Source organism: Tubulanus polymorphus, chromosome 6 (assembly GCF_964204645.1).
Source record: "Tubulanus polymorphus chromosome 6, tnTubPoly1.2, whole genome shotgun sequence".
NCBI lineage: Eukaryota > Metazoa > Nemertea > Palaeonemertea > Tubulaniformes > Tubulanidae > Tubulanus > Tubulanus polymorphus.
This window is the reverse complement of record NC_134030.1, coordinates 705,625-726,511: the sequence shown is the minus strand read 5'-3', so window position 1 is coordinate 726,511 and position 20,887 is coordinate 705,625. Positions and strand designations below refer to the sequence as shown.

Genomic DNA, 20,887 nt, shown 5'->3' with positions numbered 1-20,887 from the left:
GTGTAGGTGGGTGAGGGGAATGCTGTGTGTAGGTGGGTTAGGGGAATGCTGTGTGTAGGTGGGTGAGGGGAATGCTGTGTGTAGGTGGATGAGGGGAATGCTGTGTAGGTGGGTGAGGGGAATGCTGTGTAGGTGGGTGAGGGGAATGCTGTGTAGATGGGTGAGTGGAATGTTGTGTAGGTGGATGAGTGGAATGCTGTGTAGGTGTGTGAGGGGAATGCTGTGTAGGTGGGTGAGGGGAATGCTGTGTGTAGGTGGGTGAGGGGAATGCTGTGTAGGTGGGTGAGGGGAATGCTGTGTAGGTGGGTGAGGGGAATGTGTTGGTTCGAATATGAGTAAGGAAAATGTTTAATATGATATCGACGTGCTATAAGACGGTTCGAACCCGGTAACGTTCACTTCAGTAATTAATTATATGTTATTAATGATTTCTCGTGTTCACAGCCTCTGTGTGCACTGCTTTCTGTACTAGTAGCGGCTTGACGTGGTTCGACGCTGAATATTGCACCAATGGGGAATTCTGTTGCAGAGGAACGGGCAGGGACGTCATCAAATACTGTTGCAGTAGAGAGGGATATAGGATACCACAACATGACAATCCACCAACAACAACTCAGAAAAGCGATTGCGGAAGCAGGTATGTTGCTTGTCAACAACGAGAGACAAATCCGACAATAGATTTAGCCAAAAGGTTCTATAGTAAGATAGTATATATTTCGACGCCTGATGCATCGATCATTTGACCATAGAACTTTTTATTTTTGGGTGTATCTATTGTGGGATGACCCCTTTAATACGTCTCTTAGTCTCCGCTTAGTGAGTCCGTATCCTTTACTATGAAACCGCGGGCCTATAGTAAATGTTAGTTAGATACCACCAGTTTCTAAAACCCGGGTCTGTTTCTGTTTCAAGAAGTTAAGGATTAATGATATAATAATGAAACCTCAATTCGTCCGTGAAACGCCCCCTGGTGCTCAGAACCAGTAAAGCGTGCAGACGATCCTTGCAATGTTAAAGATGATTGATTTATTTGTAGTAATACTGCTCTCATAGTGCCAGTGGTTGTCAGTATTCTGGTGATTGGCTGTCTATTAGGTGGTTTTGCGTTTTGGTTTATAAAGCGACGCAAGGCGATGAACCAAGGTACTATAATTTACCCCTCCAACGTGAACATGGTTTTTTTATCTAAACACATCTACGTATGTTTGTTGTTTTATTTCAGTGAATGGACCAGCCTCGTCAACAGTAGTGTACGGGGGAGCTGCAGCGCATAATGCGTACAGCGGCCCTCAGAACAACGCCCCCTATCCACCAGCGAATGCACCACCTCCACCGACAAACTACTATGGAGGTCCTCCAAACAACGCCCCCTATCCTCCAGCGGGTGCACCACCTCCACCAATGAACTATGGCACCCCGCCTCCTTATGATAGTAAATACTAAATATTTCAGTCAAAAGTCAAAATTGCCGATAATAGGATTTTGGAAGGTGGGGGACCACGGTACTGAAGGGCACAAAAGTAATCGTCAAGGGTACGAAGCCACCGAAGGGGTATGGGGTCCTCCTCGGAATATTTCGAAATTTTGGTGTTCTCCAGTGCTATTTGATGGCTATATTTTTTCTTTATAGAATTTGTCATTCATATATCTTTATAAAATGCAAAAAGAAACAATTTTCCGAGAAATTTTTAAAACGCCTTAAAACGGTCCCCATATTTGGATTTTTAACTGTCATACCCCTAGTTTGCTTCAACTAGTTTGTGTATTTGTATTCTACCGTATTATATCGCATATTTTTGTAAACTCAGTTTTCCTAAAGCAGGGTGGACCTGGAAAATTCTGGGAATTAGAAAAATCTATTTAAAAATATCAGGAAATTTGACTAATTCCTGGAAATCCTTGGAAAACTCAAGGAATTTGGATAATGCTATTGAACGCTATTGTGTTTCTTTATCAATATGTGATTCTTAAAAACTTAATGAATTGAATCATTTTAAAACCTAGAAATTCCTTGGATTCACTCAGGGGGAATTTTGTGTAATCACATGGAAAAGCTCAGGGAATTTGTAAATTGATTACGTTGAAAGTGGTCACTCTGTATAGACGACTATTAGAACAAAGTCCAAAGCATCGAATAAACCATTAACTCGAGGAAACATTACTCTTTTTCCTTTCTGATTTTAGGAATTCCTCCGTTAAGTTATTTATATCTCGAAATAATAATAAAATTTTATAAGATCTCAAAATGTTTTCACGTGTTTTATATATCTGCGGTATTTACGTGTCCAAATGCACTAACGGCGGTCAATCTGTTAGGGATTAATTTAACGGATTAACGGTGACGACGACCATTGGATTATCTCATGATTGAGAATAACCCCAGTACTGACCCGTGTTCGTACGCGGGGGGTTTATATATAAATACATGTTATCGAAACACATAAATAGCAACAGCGGTTTATAATGCCCTAATAGTGTTTTACTGAGGAGGATCCACTGGACTAAATCTGTACTGAAATAACGACACTTCGTGCTGTGTTAAAAGTAGGTAAGTCGCGGAAATCTCCATCAGTTTCATTCGATCGAATAGAACTAACAATGTAAAAGATTTGAAAAAATTCACGATTTCATGAATTAACTAAAAATTGTTTTATAGGAGGAATATATCTATTCGGGTGGTTCCTATCACAACTGTGGATTTATGATTGTAAGATTGTTTATATTCATTTCTCACATAACTGTGATTTTAAGGATTCGGGATTGAATGAAATTTTAGAGATTTCCTGTGAGAGATTTGCGAGATTTTTTTCCCCTGAGAATCGAATAAACAAAAAATCTACAATTACGAAGAGAAAATAATCGAGTTAAATTTGGTTATACGGGACATTTTCAAATTCAATACAGAACATAGGATAGGATCGAAACGTCAAATGAATACCCTCTCTTAGGCTAAACAAAAATGATACCTTGTTTCTCCGCAGCGGCCGGGTCATTTTTGTAAAATATGATAAAATTTATAAACAGTTCATTTCTATAGCGGCCGGGGCTGTTATGGTAAAATTGATCACGATTTTAAAAAAAAGTAATGTATAGGGTAGATAGGCGGCCGGGTCAACATTTAAGCTCAGCAGAGCGGAGAAACAAGGTATCAATTTTTGTTTGCCTTAGATTTTATTCAATTAAGACACCAAAAACCAACCCTATATCGACGTTTAGCGCTGTATGGTGTATGCGAGCTGACTGACAGTTACTTCCAAAAACAAAATAAAAATCCAGTATACCTTATAAACCAACTATATTTCGCTCGATTTCATAAATAATTTCGCAACAAATTCGCTTATATTTTGAGGACGAATTGTTTTTTTTGTAAACATGAAATGTGTGGAGCAGCGATGGACCGTTAAGGCTTATCGGAATTATTCTATTTAGTTTAGAGATTATCTTCACTCGGGCGAGAATGCCGTCGGGAGACACTGGACCTCTCGATGTCCTCAGAGGTCAAAGACCGTTGGAAGATCTGCCAATTCTACATTCGAAAATCGTACGCGTCTTCCTGAGCTCGACGTTCACAGGTAAAAATAATAATCAAACATTTTATAGCCACAAATCTAACTTGGATAACAACTCCTTGCATATTATAGTACGTCGTTGAATACGGCCAAGCTTGGGTAATTCACACAACACACGAAGAATGAAAAATTATTCTAAATCTTTAAGCTACGTGAGTATAGGCCCCTATATTAAATTCGCTGCCGGAATTCATTCGTGATTTAAGCGAGAAGTATTATGAATTTATCTAAGAGGCTGAAAAACCCATTTTAAAAATGATATTTATTCACACACTCGGTCAGGGGTAGTTAGGGTCCCATATCGGCGATTTGGGATTTTGGCTATATATAGAGTATCTGGGATAAATACCGGTATTAGTTGCAAGTCAAAATACAGACATTCCGTCCTCTGGAAGAACAGTCGATTATCAGTAGAATAACGTTAATTATGACGTTTTAGCTTAATGTGTTTTTCAATTATAGGTGCGACATATGTTGCAGTTGTCGCACCGGTGGCTACGCCCCTGACTGTAGTAAGGGTACCAACTATAGGAATTTGGCTGTATAGAGAGTATGGTGCTGTATCTGTGGGGTTTATCTTTACTATACAATTGCAAGTCAAAAATACATCCGTCTCTGGAAAAACCTGGCGTTAGGCGCATTATCAAGGGTTAGATTCATATACAGTAGCTGCGTTAACCGGGTTTAGAATAAAGATTCTCATTCACTCGATGAAGCTTTAGCGAAAGCTCGTAATGTCAAATAAATAGTTATCCTATATAGTTATCCTCGTCTCATTATTTAAGGGATAGATTGTAATTGAACTGTGTACGGCCATCCTAAAATAAATGTCTGTTTGCCGTAAACACCGACTTAAATTTTAAGGATGAGTCGGTAGGTAGAAATATTTTTTGCAAAATTTTAGGGCAAAAAAAAACAAATCTATCACCTTCTTCATATGGAAACAATATCAAAAATAGAATTCATTTCAATGAATCCCGAAAAAAAGTTATCACTCGGTACCTTTGAAGTCGGGTCGGTCGGGTTACGGTTAACAGACCATTCAGGATGGCCTGATGACTAAGTTTTTTGAATATGCTGTATAAGTAATCTTATCGTTTATTCTGTATTATTTATTCAGAGCTTTATAAGTCTGTGTTAATGCGCACTGGATGAAAATAAACACCATTATTCATTAACATATTTGTTTTTCTAATTTCAGACACTCGAGCTGAACGCAATGCTGCCATGCAAAACGTGTTTCCGGTAGTGAAGAAATATTGCCGAGATAAATACGGCTTCGAATTCCAGGTGAACGAGTTACTGACGATCAAACTGAAAGTAGAAGGGTGGATGGAGATGGGTGGAAAGGGGAGGGATTGGATGGACAGATGGTGGCACGGAACTTTACCGATGGCCCTGATTAAGAATAAGATTGATCACCTGAGGCGGGCGCAGGAAAACGCTGTTATTTGTAACCAATGTTTTCGTGCGGCCTCTTATTCTAAGCTAGTTAGCTAAACCATGGATAAGGGCACGGATAGGCTAAGCAGCTTTTTTCTGCGTCCGGCCCCGCAAATCAGTAAGGCCACTGAGGTCCCCCTGGCCACTTCCAAAACTAGAGACAGTCCCTAGTGTGTAGTTATTGGACAGAAAACATTACATCTGATCTCAAATTAATAATAACATGATATGAAGTAAGATTTGAAGTGATTTTTTAAAATTAAAAACGTCCGTTTGATATTCAACGGGGAATCGGGAGATTTATGTTTGAATACGAGTATATGATTCGAAAGGGCACTCCAACTGCTTTTGATATAAAATCATCAAATTTGTGGTCTCTGTTTGGGAGAACATCTTGATGAAATCGCTGGAGATGCTGCTAGATGGTCTAATCTATTCATTGTTGGTTTACAGGTAGTTGACATGAGGTGGGGAATTCCTGCCAAGGCGAGCGAGAATCATACGACAACTGAATTGTGTTTGAAGCAAATACAAGAATGTCAAAGATTATCCGCAGGGCCGAACTTCGTGGTACGTAGAAATAATCGCTACAGCTTCTGTACTTCTTATCATCTGTGTTATCAACTATATTCCTATTCGCTTTAATGAAATTCGACCATATCTAACAACGCGAGTAAGGCTGAAAATAATGATAGCTTGTCTGTTATGGCTTGGAGTAATCTGACTGAATTATTCCAAGGTTATGATTAGCTTGATCACGTATTTTTTCAAGGTTATGTTAAGGGTATATAGACGACCGGCCGGGTCTAAGCTCAACAGAGTGAAGAAACAGGGTATCAGTTTTGTGGCCTAATCCACCTCAACTGTTGAACTAGATCCAAGTATTATTAAGATGATTATGTAGATGTATCGATGTTGATGTTGCAGTTGATGTTAGGAGAGAAATATGGGAGTCGTATGTTACCGTATAGAATACCAGCTGATGAGTTTGAGAGCATTACACTTTGCATTCAGGATAATGATATGTCGGTCGATCTACTCAACAAGTGGTACAAGGTAAAACAACATTGAATTACGTATCTAACGTATGGTGATATATTCATACGAAATGATTTACAAAAACAAGTAATACAAATGAATAGACACGTGTCACAATCTCATGTGAAATAAGATACTAAGTCTTTTTAGTCATCATAGACACGTGACTGTCTAGTGACAGGCTTTAAAATACATTTCTGGAAATGGCTCATAAATTTGAGTTGAAACGTAAGACTATCTCCTAGTTTTTCTTCTTATTGTGGGTGTTTGATCTTAAAATAGGGATTATCCCTGTTATTTATTAGGTTGGTAAATTTTGTTTGATTTTCTGATTGAGTGTCCCTTACAGACCCACCACACCTGCCGGGAGCGAAACAGGGGGTTCGATTTTGAAATCGATGGGTGTTAACTTGATTGTAAGATCCGCTAGATCAACCGCAGACCATCTGAAACATGTTTCATAATTCAAATTGTGACAATGATTAATTATAGAAAGATGAGAATAGTTTGCCGCCGGAGTTCCTACTACAACCAGTGAAAAGTGTACTGGGCGAGAAGAGTCCCAAAGAATGGTGGTACAAGGATGAGTCGCGCATGAGAACTGTATTCACTGACACTGTAAAACAATGTGTCGAACAGAAGTTAATGAGTCAACAAACCAGCAGGAAATACACGTGTTCAGGTAGGCTATTTACTGTTCATATAGATAATAACAACAATCTACAGATTTCAGACACTAGTAGTCCCCTAGGCCGGAACCATTCCTACCTATAGGGACCAACCCAACCTCGTTATCTAGGAACCCCTCCTTTCAGTCTGGCAATTACCTATTCACTCTGGGAACCTCCATCTTCCCATCAGGCAACCATACTCTTTCTGCCAGTGAACCACTCTTCTCAACCACCTGCACCCTTTCAACCGAGGCAACGATTAATGTTCATAATTATCTTTTAATTATTTTACAGTAACGGAAAACGAACTTCACGAGGGCATCACGAAGGTCAAGGACAACGTTGCCGGTACTGTTATCTGTTTTACACGTCGAATAACTGACCTTGAACGATATCTTCACATCGACAAAATTAAAAAGTATGTTACTGTATAATGTTTCTCATGGGTAGTTAAGGGTGGTTCTTATTAAATGTTAGCGCATAATTCTGACATACAAACGAATCATTTTGTGCCGGTTTCAAAGATATTTCAGACTGTGAAACCTGGCCCAGGGATTTACCCTACGGGTTACTTTTCTACCCAGGAAACCTAACCCATGTTGATGACTTACCACTACGGTAAAGTTTGATGATAAGTCTTTAAAACCGAGCCCGTGTTGGGGATTTACCACTAGGGGTAACTTTGATTCCCGATCTATAAAATCGGTCCCTTAAGATGCATCTCATATAGATTTTCTTCAGCTTCTCTTTGTTTTTTGTATTTTTCAATCGAGTTATTTGTGTGTTTCTATTCAAGATACGTAGATTGGGATCAGAGTAAAGGTGAAATCGACGCCGATGCTAAAAGGCGCGTTCGCAACCTTAAAGAGAGAGTTATTCCGCATAGTATTCCTCCCAGTAATGTCATCAGGTTGGTAAAAATCGAGTTCTTCGCCTTCCTACAGCTACAATATTGCAAGGCGGAAGGTACAGAGTGGATAAAACACAATTCCCCAGTGATTACGTGCTCAATAAACAATGATCATCTATCGCCTTGAAGTCATCAGTGCGGCTGTATTGATAATCTATCGTTTCCTTTACAACCCGGTGCATGGGGGATGGGGTGTTTTAAAAGGGGCGGATGCAATTTGTCCTTCACTTAAAAAGTGTAAGGTCTTACCACAGTTGAGCCAACCTAATGTTCAGTAATCGATCTTTGTCAATTTCAGTAACATGGTCACGTGGGCGGGTAATGTTGGTATGCGCGCGCAGACTGAATATCTAAACGATTTTTGTTCACAGTTCACTGAAAAACTCATTCAACTCATCGATAAAGGTAACAATATCAACTCATTCAATTAATCAGTGGTTCAAACAGGCATTTGGCATCGCCCACCTTCCAGATCCACTAGGTATCGCCCACCCACCTTCCAGACCCACTAGGTATCGCCCACCCACCTTCCAGATTCACTAGGTATCGCCCGCCTTCCAGACCCACTTGGCATCGCCCTCCTTCCAGATCCACTTGGCATCGCCCACCTTCCAGACCCACTAGGTACCGCCCACCCACCTTCCAGATTCACTAGGTATCGCCCGCCTTCCAGACCCACTTGGCATCGCCCTCCTTCCAGATCCACTTGGCATCGCCCTCCTTCCAGATCCACTTGGCATCGCACACCTTCCAGACCCACTTGGCATTGCTCATCTTCCAGATCCACTTGGCATCGCCCACCTTCCAGATTCACTTGGTATCGCCAACCTTCCAGATCCATTTGGAATCGCCCACCTTCCAGATCCATTTGGAATCGCCCACCTTCCAGATTCACTTGGTATCGCCCACCTTCCAGATCCATTTGGAATCGCCCACCGTCCAGATTCACTTGGTATCGCCAACCTTCCAGATCCATTTGGAATCGCCCACCTTCCAGACCCACTTAGTATCATCCCCTTCCAAAACCATAAGGCGTCGTGTCCTTCCAGATTCATTTGGCATTGCCCACCTTCCAGATCCACTTGACATAATTGTCCAGAACCACTTGTCTTGCGAGTCTAGCCTAACTATTTTACCCTATTATTCCATTTGTATTCCATTGCAGGTGTAAAGAGTGCTGGACAGGGTCACCTCAGTGCACTAATGGAAGATATTGTAAAACATCAGATCCAGTGTAAGGAACGTTCCGATAATTTTCACGCGCGTAAAGACGAACTAAATAAACTAGCTCAATACGTCAGGAGTGATCACCGTTATCCGCTGGTCGTTCACGGTCAAACCGGAATCGGTAAAACGTCGTTTACGTCGAAAGCGTTCCGTCTGACGTCATCGTGGTTGAGTAAGAACGCCGCTATCTGTATACGTCTGATCGGCACGACGCTGCAGAGTTCCAATATAAATCTATTGTTGCAAACGCTTTGCGAACAGTTTAACGCGATCGGGTTCGATACGAAACCGGTACCGAAAACATACCGACAACTGAGGGACCGTTTCATCAACATCCTGTCCGCCGATCACCGCTTCCCGCTCGTTCTATATCTCGACGCTTTAAATCAATTATCACCCGGTAACAATGCTCATCGTTTAGACTGGTTACCGTCGTCGCTTGGCAAAAACGTGAAAGTCATCGTAACGACGCTGTCCGATGACGATAGTCACATGATGCAACGGTTGAAAGAGAAGATACGGGACACGAGCACGTTCATCGAACTGAGTCCGTTAAGTCATATCAAATGTACGGATATATTGAAACTGTGGTTGAGAGAACACAACAGACAACTGACGTCGCATCAGGTTTACGTGGTCGGCTGCGCCTTTATGAAATGTAGCGTCCCTTTGTTTCTGAAACTTGTGTTCGATGAAGTTTACGACTGGAATTCCTACACTAAAGTTCACATGTCCGACACGTTGGCCGCAACTGTACCTGACAGTATCGGTAAACTATTAGACCGTCTCGAGTCGAGACACGACGGTCACGTGGTAAAACACGCTCTAGCCTACATCACCGCTTCGCGTAACGGTCTTTCCGATTCGGAAGTTGAAGATTTATTATCGCTTGACGACGACGTTCTCAACAGTATATACACGTACTGGTTGCCACCGATACGACGTATTCCGCCGTCGCTATGGACACGAATACGTTCAGATATAGACACGTATCTGGTGGAGAGAGAGGCTAACGGGGTTCTGGCCGTTTACTGGTACCATCAGGAATTCATCAACGTCACCAGTCAACGCTATTTAGCGGACAAGAATTTTCGTCGGCTTGTCCATTCGAATATCGCCGACTATCTGTTGGGCGTTTGGAGCGACGGACGCGAAAAACCGTTCACCTATAGCGACAATCACGTGATCAGATTCGAATTGCAGTCGCAAGAGGGCGTTGCCGATCGTAAAGTATCGTCGCAACCGTTGAGGTTTTCTGACGGCGAAAATTCGACGTCGGTTCGTTTCAATTTCCGTAAATTGAACATGTTACCGTACCACCTGAATGAGAGCGGGCGAGTTGAGGAACTGGAGGATGAAGTACTGTTTAACTATGAATTCCTCTACTCGAAACTGAGAGCCACATCTCTACATAACATCCTCACCGACTTCCAGCTTCACGTTACAGACGAGACTAAACTACTGGCCGACACGCTACAGCTAGCTGAATCCACTATCAACCGCGACCCGGAGAAAATGTGCGTGGAAATCATCGGCAGATTACTGAAATATTGTCCGCTCTATCCGAAAATATTACGACTAGTCGAAGCGTGTTACCTAGCAGCGGGTAAACAATGCGCTTTAGTACCGGCGTATCAGTGTTACCAGGCGCCCGGCGGTCCGCTTCAACACGTGTTCGAACCCCACATTAATCCGTCTAACGAAGTCGACGTCAACTGTATTCACACCACCGCCGATACCGAATATATCATCTTGAAAATACCGCACGAATCAACGATCAGACGTTGGAACGTCGACAGCGGTGAACCGCAACAAGATCTACGTACCGCTATGGGTTACGTTTACAATACGTCATTTTTGACGTACAATATTTACGTCGTTACTACGGACGATACGATATGCGTTTACGACGCCGAAATCGGGAATTTCATCGTCAGCGTTAATTTACGTCAATACGGCGGTGACGTTACGCATTTGGATATATCACGTGATCAGATAGCGTTGGTCGTGCAGGGTATAACGTCGAAAGGTCCGATAATAATAGAGGCTCACTCCGGCAAACTACGTCATCGTTTTCAGTACGAGGCGAAAATCTGCGCGCTTAGCGACGACGGTGATATAATGGTGTGTAACAGCGGAACGTTGATACTCTATCACAACCTCGATAATTATAAAATCATCAAAACGTTTAAAGTCCCGGATGAAGTCCGTCCGCCTTGTAGTATTATCATCCGTCAGAGCGATAAGGACGCCATTGTAATCTACACGAGTAAACATAGAACTACTATATATAGGTGTCGCTACCAGTACACCGACCGTGAGAAAGTATCGTTCGTAGCTGAATTAGAATGTAGAGTCAATATGGCCCGCATGGCGCCCAAAGATGAGTCGTACGTGTTACTATCGACCGGAACTGAGTTACGAGTTGTCGATGTGGTCAGTAAAGATGGTTCGAGAGTTTACAACTCCCTTCCGAAACTCATCGACCCCCAATCGAAATATCTATCGGCCGACTTCAACTTTAACGAGACTCTAATCGTTGCCCTTAGAGACGGGTTCCTGTTGGCATGGAGAGTTATCGATTGTGAGTTGTCATCCCAGATTACTGAAATATTTTGAAAGTAAAAATCTACGTACAAAAATAACACAGTGACCGTTTGAGACTTTGTATGAACGATCGCTATGTTTATGACTTATCAAAATGACGAAAGGACTTAAAATCTTATATTTTCTGAAATGATATTCGCCTAGGTGAAATATTTCGAATATTGATATAAAACATGTAATATTGTATATATATATAGATATATATATTTTCTAGGTTCGCTGGTTTGGTCGTTGAAGCCGTCATTTGCGCCGATGCAGCAAATCCACGCCTCTCGTCTTTACAACAAAATCGTATCGGTGTCGAGCGATAACTGTTTACAAGTGTGGAATCTGGATAAAATATCGGATGAAATGGATAGTAGATTACACGTGTTGAATGTACCAATTACTGATATCATGGTCGGTAAGTAACCATCCGACCAGCTATAGCAGACGTATCTGCTGGTGATACGGTCTTGCACCCAGTTTGTATGTCGGGAGTCTGAGTCCAAAGAGGTCTTAGATTTTAAATAATAAGATAAGCTCAGAACTTAGATAGTCTCAGACTGGTCTTAGGTTTAAGTCATAGGTGTGCAACTGGCCCCTAATGTTTCTGGTTGAACCGCCACGGCTTCCATATTGATTCTATCTTGTAGTATAACTCCATAGGTTCTAAAGACAATCTAATAACTTGAAGGTAGTTCTGATTGTGCGTCTGAAACTTCATTGTGATTCTCTTGTATTCAGTTAATTTACGAACTCATTCTCTCTTTCTTCAAGGTGACGCGACTGGTACAGCCGTTGCGTGTTCGGAGGACGAATTGCGCCGCCAGAGGGTGCCACTAGATTTGAAAACGGGCACGCCGAATTTGAAACACATAGTCGGCGAGCAGGCGGTGTCGATGTCACCGGACGGCAATTTCCTGGTGACGAATAGTTTAGGAGAGGGGCTCCACCTGTGGGATTTATCGCGGGATCAGATCGTTTATTCGGCTAAGCTGACGTGTAGACGCGAACAGGTCATATTCAGCGACGACGGAAGTAGAATAGTTCTCATCAGTAAAGCATCGAATACCAACTCGGCCGCGTCGATCACCGCGCACGTGCTCGAACTATACCCTGAACCGAACAGAGTGAAATCTGTAACGTTAGGCTGTATGGAGCTGATATCCGAACCGTTTCTAACGAATACCGATTACCTTGTCCTGGAGACCCTGTCTAGAGGGGATACGCCCAACGTTTACGCTTTCGATATCGGCGTCAACGGCGATCAGCACCTTCCACTTTGCAAGCAAGATGTCGCCGATTTCGACGAGAACGCTACGATTTTCGGCGAGAAAATTCTCAAAGCCAAACCGCTAGGTGTCGACACCGAATTGGTTTTAGTCGTGTTCGCAAAGATTTCCTCGCGTCTGAAATTCGTCGACGGAGCCATCGAGCCGAACCTGCGCGCGCCGAAAACCGCTTTCATCTGGAACCCGTCGCGTGACGCGGTCATCAAAAAATGTCGTCGTTTTATGAAAGTGAATTCGGACGTTAACGATTTACGAATTTCGTCTAACGGTAAATTTATCGTCGATCGCGAATTGAATATTTACGACGTCTGGCGGGATGAAATAGTTCATAAAATCGACTATAGAGGCGCTGTAGGTTTACCGATTATAGCTAAGGATAAGTTCGTACTGTTCATAGCCACCGGTGGATTAACGGTACAAGCTTTGCGATTAACGGATTATCAAACGGTAGCGGAAATAGACGTGCACGGTCGCGCCACCTGTATCGTTATGGCGCAAGACGAGCAGACGATTCTGATTGGTTCGGAAGATGGCCGCGTGATGGCGTTCACGCTTGTAGACTCGCAACAGAACGGCTGGCAGTCGCGTCTACGGCGCTTACCGAGTCTACAACAACAGCAATCGACCAATCATAGCCAGGATGAACGTGACGTCACAGTGACCTTGACCCCACCCGCTACCGTTGTGGAGATGTTATCATCAGTGAAGCCCGCAGCAGCAGCAGCTGTTTCAGATCAGCAGGACAGGCGTGTAGTCGGTTTAAAGTCGGTTGGACGATTGTCGTCTGTCGTGATGGGTAAACGAGGTTCTCAAGCGTGTCTTATACAATAAACAACATACGACATACCAGTTACGATATACGATATTTCGTATTGAGGTAATGTGAGATATGTCAGTCAGATATGCTACCTACCTCCATTAGTCTATGCAGTCGCTGTACGACTTTCTATAAACAGCATGATCAAATAAACTACACATGAATGTGCCTCCATGTTGTTAGCACCCATGTATGGGATTCCTTCAGTCCTTCGGCGACTTAAGATTTTACATTTTGTAATGAATCTTAAAATCCTTTAAAATTATATTTTATTGTTAGTTTAGATAAATGTGCATATCATGTATGTATTGTAAAATTGTGGAATATTTTGTTTTGTTGAAATCAATTAATGAAAATGTACCTTATTATAAAAAAAACGACTAAGTATCCATTTATTGTCGATCTAATGGAACTAGGATTCACAGTTATTGCGGTTACAGTCAAACGGTACTAACATATACCCGTGATGTCATCAGCAGCTCCTTCACAACAAGCCTGGCAGAAAAATCCAAGGTCATCGACTGCTACGATCGTTTGAACATGTACTCGACTAAAATAATAATAATTAGACGTGTACATTTTTTCAGTTTCCACGGCCTCCTGCAGTGTGGTGTGGCGGTTTTCCTATAGGTGTCCTACTTTATTTCAAGTAAACAAAAATGGTAATATAGTGAACTGTTGAACTTTGTTTGTTTTGTATTGCAGACGGTCAATGAGACCATATTTGTACACTGAATATATGGAAGGCCGCTTTGTGCATGCCGTGTGTTTATCATTACAAATATAGAAACCGTGTATGACTGTAATATCACCAGCTGCAGTGTCTCGATCAGCGACTGCTTACAGCGGCTATACTTACTGAGTGTTCAGTGCCTCACTACACAATATCTGTGATCAAAAATGTATAATTTCACTGTTAAACTACGGCGAATATTAGCAGTTAATTTCGTTTGTTTAATTGTATGGATACTGATTGTGGATATATCTTCTGTTACTGGATACAACGGTAGGTTTTACATCATTCCGAGTGTGACACTGAATTGGGTGAGGGGTGAGTGAGGGTGTGCACAGTGTGGGTGAGGGGATGCAGTGTGTGGGTGAGGGGATGCAGTGTGTGGGTGAGGGGATGCAGTGTGTGGGTGAGGGGATGCAGTGTGTGGATGAAGGTATGTTGTTGGGTGGTTGAGGAGGTGCTAGGTGTAACTGATTGAGGGTATGTTGTGTGGGTTGGTGAGGGGTGCTGTGTACATTAACAGGTACGTTGCAAAGGCCCGATCATAATAAATCATAACCATAGCGAAAATTCAAGACCAATCCTATTTTGTAATTGGGGGGTTTAGAATGGAACCCAGGACGACGACTGGTTGGCAGTAATGAGGGTTACACGACTGTTTACAGGGAACGAATGTACAGCATTCTGTTCTGGTAGCGGTGAAGATGGATACTGGTTCGATGCTGAATATTGCACTGGTCGGGAATTCTGTTGCGGAAGGAAAGACACATTCGACGATTCAATGATAAAATATTGCTGCGTTAGAGAAGTGGACAGAATTGATGAGATCGATAATCAACCAGCGCCATCTAACGCTAAAAGTGAATGTGGCATAACTAAGTATATATCATTTATTGAATTAACATGTTTAAATCATGGTTGATATGAGACGCCAGGTCAGGACCTTGTTCCCCAGTTCTGGATCCAGTTCCACAGTTCTGGACTCGGCATCACAGTTCTGTACACACTTCTACAGTTGCTGGACTCAAACCTGAACTAGATCCTGAACCGTGGAACTGGAGCCTGTTTTCATCAGATAAATAGTTTATCCTTATCGTTTTATTCTTTAGTTTAACGAAGATTATAGTACCAGCAGTGGTAGCAGGTGTGATACTTATTTGTGTGATCGTTGGTTGTATGTGTTGGTTCAAAAAACGACAGCAAATGTTTAATCAAGGTAATCAATCAGTCATGATGTAAAATAAAGAATATCGCACTTTGAAGGAATAAATAAAATCCGAACTAGCGCAGAGTTTACTTGACATTTTGAATTTATCCTTGATATTCATCTTCATGAAAACACGAATGAAATTCGAACAAAATTATGAGGTATACGCACATAATCCACAACAAATGGACCATAATTAGTATGAAACAAACTCGGGGTATTATACATGATTTAAACAATTATAAACTAAACAAATATCAAAGCAAAGCAAACTAGAGCTAATAGTACACTAGTGAATACGGAAAGATTTAAAACGGGTGAATCAAAGCTCTTATCGATTTTAGCCAAATTGCAGATGAATTTAAAAAAAAGGTACCACTAGAATTAAATAATATATAATTACTAACTAGAATGTACCGATAATAATCAATTTCCAAATTACTTCATTTCAGCGAATGGACCAGCCTCGTCAACGGTAGTGTACGGGGGAGTTCCAGCGCATAATGCATACAGCGGTCCCCAGAACAACGCCCCCTATCCACCAGCGAGTGCACCACCTCCACCGACAAACTACTATGGAGGTCCTCCAAACAACGCCCCCTATCCGAATAATCCGTACGGGGGTCCTCAGAACAACGCCTCCTATCCGAATAATCCGTACATTGGTCCTCAGAACAACGCCCCCTATCCGCCAGCGGGTGCACCACCTCCACCAGCTAACTACTACGGTGCCCCTCCTCCATCTTATGATTCTAAACATTGATTCATCCATGCATTTTACAATATGCATGATACGGGTTGTAAAGATTTTACGGGTTTGTTAATACTGTCTTGTATTATTTCATGGTATATTGAATGAATGTACTGTTTACTGCTAAACTTAATATATGAGAAAAATATCTGGTTTACGTCCTTCATTGACTTTAGAATTCATTTATTTTGTAGTAAATACATTTGATTTTGGTTCATAGAATTTATATCTGAACTTTATATAGAATAAATTGATTGACCTCTGATAAATTGTGTAGATATATGCACAGGTACATAAGGTACATATATGGATAATGCGGGATAATTACATTGTAAATACGTTATATAGTATATTGTATTAAAAATACATTGTATCAGTTCAGGCCGTAAAATAGATGTATAAATATTTTACTGATTTGATGACGTCATTTGAATGTCATTAATTTCATAAACTTCATCGGATTTTATACTCAATATATTTGTATCAAATGTAATATTTATTGTACTAACTTCTGAATTTTAGTTTTGTTGAAATAATAACTTTGAATAAAAAAGCTTAATAAAACTATTAATTCTCAAAGCTCCTTGATTTGAGTGCAGATTCAATTCGTGACATGTGACAGTGTGATCAGTGAGATGTAACGGTTTGGCGTCTCTGATATTCATTGACATGAAACAACTGATATATAACCTATAACCACAGGTTGGGACTAAAAACAAGGACATTTTTAGAAAAGAGCCCCTATAAAGAGTATTATACTACAATAATACAATGTAGTTATATCCAATAGAAATGTAATGTACAATCATTCTCTCGAGACTGACAGAGGTTTCGTATACTATACGGGTATACTGGTACAGACACGCAGGGCCTTACATAATGAGGGGCGTCCCCCCTCACCGAAATTTAATGTAGAACCCTTCACCCGAGACTGACAAATATTTTATTATAGGCTGTTCTTGTTGGGGTATTTAAGAAGAAGAATCGTTATATCGGTTTCCTGTCATCAATTCTAGTTATCATTACGGAGTAAATTTCAATTTTTTATAGTTGGTCAAAAATGGAATTCATCTCTAAATGACTGGTTGTTGTTTAAATGACGTCATACACAACCTGACGATCCACATGATTACATGTCACAGGCGAGATGTGCGACCTGTCGCAGTTTGACCGTCTACGGCGCTTACCGAGTCTACCGCAACAACAATCGACCAATCATAGCCAGGATGAACGTGACGTCACAGTGACCTTGACCCCACCCGCTACCGTAGTGGTAATGTTATCATCAGTGAAGCCCGCAGCAGCAGCACCAGCAGCTGTTTCAGATCAGCAGGACAGACGTGTAGTCGGTTTAAAGACGGTTGGACGGTTGTCGTCTGTCGTGATGGGTAAACGAGGTTCTCAAGCGTGTCTTATACAATAAACAACATACGATATACCAGTTACAATATACGATATTTCGTATTGAGTTAATGTGAGTGATGTCAGTTAGATATGCTACCTACCTCCATAAGTCTATGCAGTCGCTGTACGACTTTCTATAAACAGCATGATCAAATAAATTACACATGAATGTGCCTCCATGTTATTAGCATCCATGTATGGGATTCCTTCAGTCCTTCGGCGACTGAAGATTTTACATTTTGTAATGAATCTTAAAATCCTTTAAAATTATATTTTATTGTTAGTTTAGATAAATATGCATATCATGTATGTATTGTAAAATTGTGGAATATTTTGTTTTGTTGAAATCAATAAATGAAAATGTATCTTATTATAAGAAAACGACTAAGTATCCATTTATTGTCGATCTAATGGAACTAGGATTCACGGTTATTTCGGTTACAGTCAAACGGTACTAACATATACCCGTGATGTCATCAGCAGCTTCTTCACAACAAGCCTGGCAGAAAAATCCAAGGTCATCGACTGCTACGATCGTTTGAACATGTACTCGACTCAAAAAAAAATAATTAGACGTGTACATTTTTTCAGTTCGGAAGTTTCGAGGGCATTGCTTTTCTCTACGGAATCCGGTATTGTATTTTTAATCGTCGCATTTAAATGTGGAATCATGTTTCCCTAACTAAGTTGCCAAAAATGGTGTCAATTTTTGTAAATAAAGTATCAAGATATGAAAGTCACTTTATTCATATCTTGATAATTTTTTACAAAAATTGTGAACCGGTTCCACGGCCTCCTTCAGTGTGGTGTGGCGGTTTTCTATAGGTGTCCTACTTTATTTAAAAGTCGACAGTTGTCGACCCTTGAACGTTGTTTGTTTTGTATAAAAATTGCACACGGTAAAAACACAATAAGACCATATTTGTACACTGAATATATGGAAGGCCGCTTTGTGCATGCCGTGTGTTTATCATTACAAATATAGAAACCGTGTATGACTGTAATATCACCAGCTGCAGTGTCTCGATCAGCGACTGCTTACAGCGGCTATACTTACTGAGTGTTCAGTGCCTCACTACACAATATCTGTGATCAAAAATGTATAATTTCACTGTTAAACTACGGCGAATATTAGCAGTTAATTTCGTGTGTTTAATTGTATGGATACTGATTGTGGATATATCTTCTGTTACTGGATACAACGGTAGGTTTTACGTCATTCCGAGTGTGACACTGAATTGGGTGAGGGGTGAGTGAGGGTGTGCAGTGTGGGTGAGGGGATGCAGTGTGGCTATTCAAGACCAATCCTATTTTGTAATTGGGGGTTTAGAATGGAACCCAGGATGACGACTGGTTGGCAGTAATGAGGGTTTCACGTCTGTTTACAGGGACTGTATGTACGGCATTCTGTTCTGGTAGCGGTGAAGATGGATACTGGTTTGATGCTGATTATTGCACTGGTCGGGAATTCTGTTGCGGAAGGAAAGACATATTCGACGATACAAAAATGATAAAATATTGCTGCGTTAGAGAAGTGGACAGAATAGATGAGATCGATAATCAACCAGCGCCATCTAACGCTAAAAGTGAATGTGGCAAAACTAAGTATATATCATTTATTGACTTAACATGTTTAAATCATGGTTGATATGAGACGCCAGGTCAGGACCTTGTTCCACAGTTCTGGATCCAGTTTAATGGATGTTTGAATCATGTTTACCATGTTTAAATCATGGTTGATATGAGACGCCAGGTCAGGACCTTGTTCCACAGTTCTGGATCCAGTTCCACAGTTCTGGATCCAGTTCCACAGTTCTGGGTCCAGTTCCACAGTTCTGGACTCAGTTCCATAAATCTAGATCAAGTTCCACAGTTCTGGATCCAGTTCCACAGTTCTGGACTCGGCATCACAGTTCTGTACACACTTCTACAGTTGCTGGACTCAGTTCTACGAGTTCTGAACCTACAGAACTAGATCCTGAACTGTGGAACTGGAGCCAGTTTTTATCAGATAAATAGTTTATCTTTATCTTTTTATTCTTTAGTTTAACGAAGATTATAGTACCAGCAGTGGTAGCAGGTGTGATACTTATTTGTGTGATCGTTGGTTGTATGTGTTGGTTCAAAAAACGACAGCAAATGTTTAATCAAGGTAATCAATCAGTCATGATGTAAAATAAAGAATATCGCACTTTGAAGGAATAAATAAAAACCGAACTAGCGCAGAGTTTACTTGACATTTTGAATTTATCCTTGATATTCATCTTCATGAAAACACAAATGAAATTCGAACAAAATTATGAGGTATACGCACATAATCCAGAACAAATGGACCATAATTAGTATGAAACAAACTCGGGGTATTATACATGATTTAAACAATTATAAACTAAACAAATATCAAAGCAAAGCAAACTAGAGCTAATATTACACTAGTGAATACGGAAAGATTTAAAACGGGTGAATCAAAGCTCTTATCGATTTTAGCCAAATTGCAGATGGATTTTAAAAAAGGTACCACTAGAATTAACTAATATATGATAACTAGTATGTACCGAAAATAATCAGTTTCCAAATTACTTCATTTCAGTGAATGGACCAGCCTCGTCAACAGTAGTGTACGGGGGAGCTGCAGCGCATAATGCGTACAGCGGTCCCCAGAACAACGCCCCCTATCCGAATAATCCGTACGGTGGTCCACAAAACAACGCCCCCTATCCGCCAGCGGGTGCACCGCCTCCACCAGCTAACTACTACGGTGCCCCTCCTCCATCTTATGATTCTAAATATTGATTCATCCATGCATTTTACAATATGCATGATACGGGTTGTAAAGATTTTACGGGTTTGTTAATACTCTCTTGTATTATTTCATGGTATATTGAGTGAATGTACTGTTTACTGCTAAACTTAATATATGAGAAAAATATCTGATTTACGTCCTTTCTTGACTTTAGAATTCATTTATTTTGTAGTAAATACATTTGATTTTGGTTCATAGAATTTATATCTGAACTTGATATAGAATAAATTGATTGACTTCTGATAAATTTTGTAGATATATGCACAGGTACATAAGGTACATATATGGATGAGGAGAGAATCCCACAATGATAATAAAAAGTCCGAAAATGAAACTTCGAGATAGTAGTTTATTTCAACGTTTCGACTATATCCTAATAGTCATCTTCAGGAATACTGTATTCCTTGAGCTAGTGTAGTTTATTCAACGTTTC

General features: G+C 40.8%; 3 protein-coding genes across 3 annotated transcripts; all 3 read left to right on the top strand.

Annotated features, from left to right (window-relative positions):
- The first annotated feature begins 156 nt into the window (after positions 1 to 156).
- Positions 157 to 2,114, top strand: LOC141907121 (uncharacterized). Its single transcript, XM_074796691.1, has 4 exons — positions 157 to 160; positions 445 to 637; positions 1,037 to 1,143; positions 1,223 to 2,114. The coding sequence occupies exons 1-4, from the start codon at positions 157 to 159 to the stop codon at positions 1,441 to 1,443; spliced, it is 525 nt and encodes a 174-aa protein (XP_074652792.1). The 3' UTR covers positions 1,444 to 2,114.
- Positions 2,115 to 3,457: 1,343 nt separating this feature from the next.
- Positions 3,458 to 13,570, top strand: LOC141907119 (NACHT and WD repeat domain-containing protein 2-like). The gene is made up of 11 exons (XM_074796690.1): positions 3,458 to 3,572; positions 4,771 to 4,859; positions 5,466 to 5,582; positions 5,940 to 6,068; positions 6,543 to 6,732; positions 7,016 to 7,139; positions 7,518 to 7,631; positions 7,930 to 8,036; positions 8,797 to 11,442; positions 11,680 to 11,868; positions 12,225 to 13,570. The coding sequence occupies exons 1-11, from the start codon at positions 3,458 to 3,460 to the stop codon at positions 13,568 to 13,570; spliced, it is 5,166 nt and encodes a 1,721-aa protein (XP_074652791.1).
- A 5,076-nt stretch (positions 13,571 to 18,646) lies between these two features.
- Positions 18,647 to 20,643, top strand: LOC141907638 (uncharacterized). The gene is made up of 4 exons (XM_074797351.1): positions 18,647 to 18,855; positions 19,040 to 19,256; positions 19,697 to 19,803; positions 20,242 to 20,643. Exons 1-4 carry the CDS (start codon positions 18,750 to 18,752, stop codon positions 20,442 to 20,444), a joined length of 633 nt encoding a protein of 210 aa, XP_074653452.1. The 5' UTR covers positions 18,647 to 18,749; the 3' UTR covers positions 20,445 to 20,643.
- The last annotated feature ends 244 nt before the right edge of the window (positions 20,644 to 20,887 follow it).

What these genes read in the sequence shown, in the direction of transcription:
- LOC141907638 (XM_074797351.1), top strand. Translation starts at nt 18,750, where the DNA reads ATGTATAATTTCACTGTTAAACTACGGCGAATATTAGCAGTTAATTTC. An exon ending in TTCTGTTACTGGATACAACG is followed by an intron (nt 18,856 to 19,039) that starts GTAGGTTTTACG and finishes GTCTGTTTACAG; the next exon opens with GGACTGTATGTACGGCATTC. An exon ending in ACAGCAAATGTTTAATCAAG is followed by an intron (nt 19,804 to 20,241) that starts GTAATCAATCAG and finishes ACTTCATTTCAG; the next exon opens with TGAATGGACCAGCCTCGTCA.
- LOC141907121 (XM_074796691.1), top strand. An exon ending in AAAAGCGATTGCGGAAGCAG is followed by an intron (nt 638 to 1,036) that starts GTATGTTGCTTG and finishes ATTTATTTGTAG; the next exon opens with TAATACTGCTCTCATAGTGC. An exon ending in ACGCAAGGCGATGAACCAAG is followed by an intron (nt 1,144 to 1,222) that starts GTACTATAATTT and finishes GTTTTATTTCAG; the next exon opens with TGAATGGACCAGCCTCGTCA.
- LOC141907119 (XM_074796690.1), top strand. Translation starts at nt 3,458, where the DNA reads ATGCCGTCGGGAGACACTGGACCTCTCGATGTCCTCAGAGGTCAAAGA. An exon ending in CAGGAAATACACGTGTTCAG is followed by an intron (nt 6,733 to 7,015) that starts GTAGGCTATTTA and finishes ATTATTTTACAG; the next exon opens with TAACGGAAAACGAACTTCAC. An exon ending in GGCATGGAGAGTTATCGATT is followed by an intron (nt 11,443 to 11,679) that starts GTGAGTTGTCAT and finishes TATATTTTCTAG; the next exon opens with GTTCGCTGGTTTGGTCGTTG.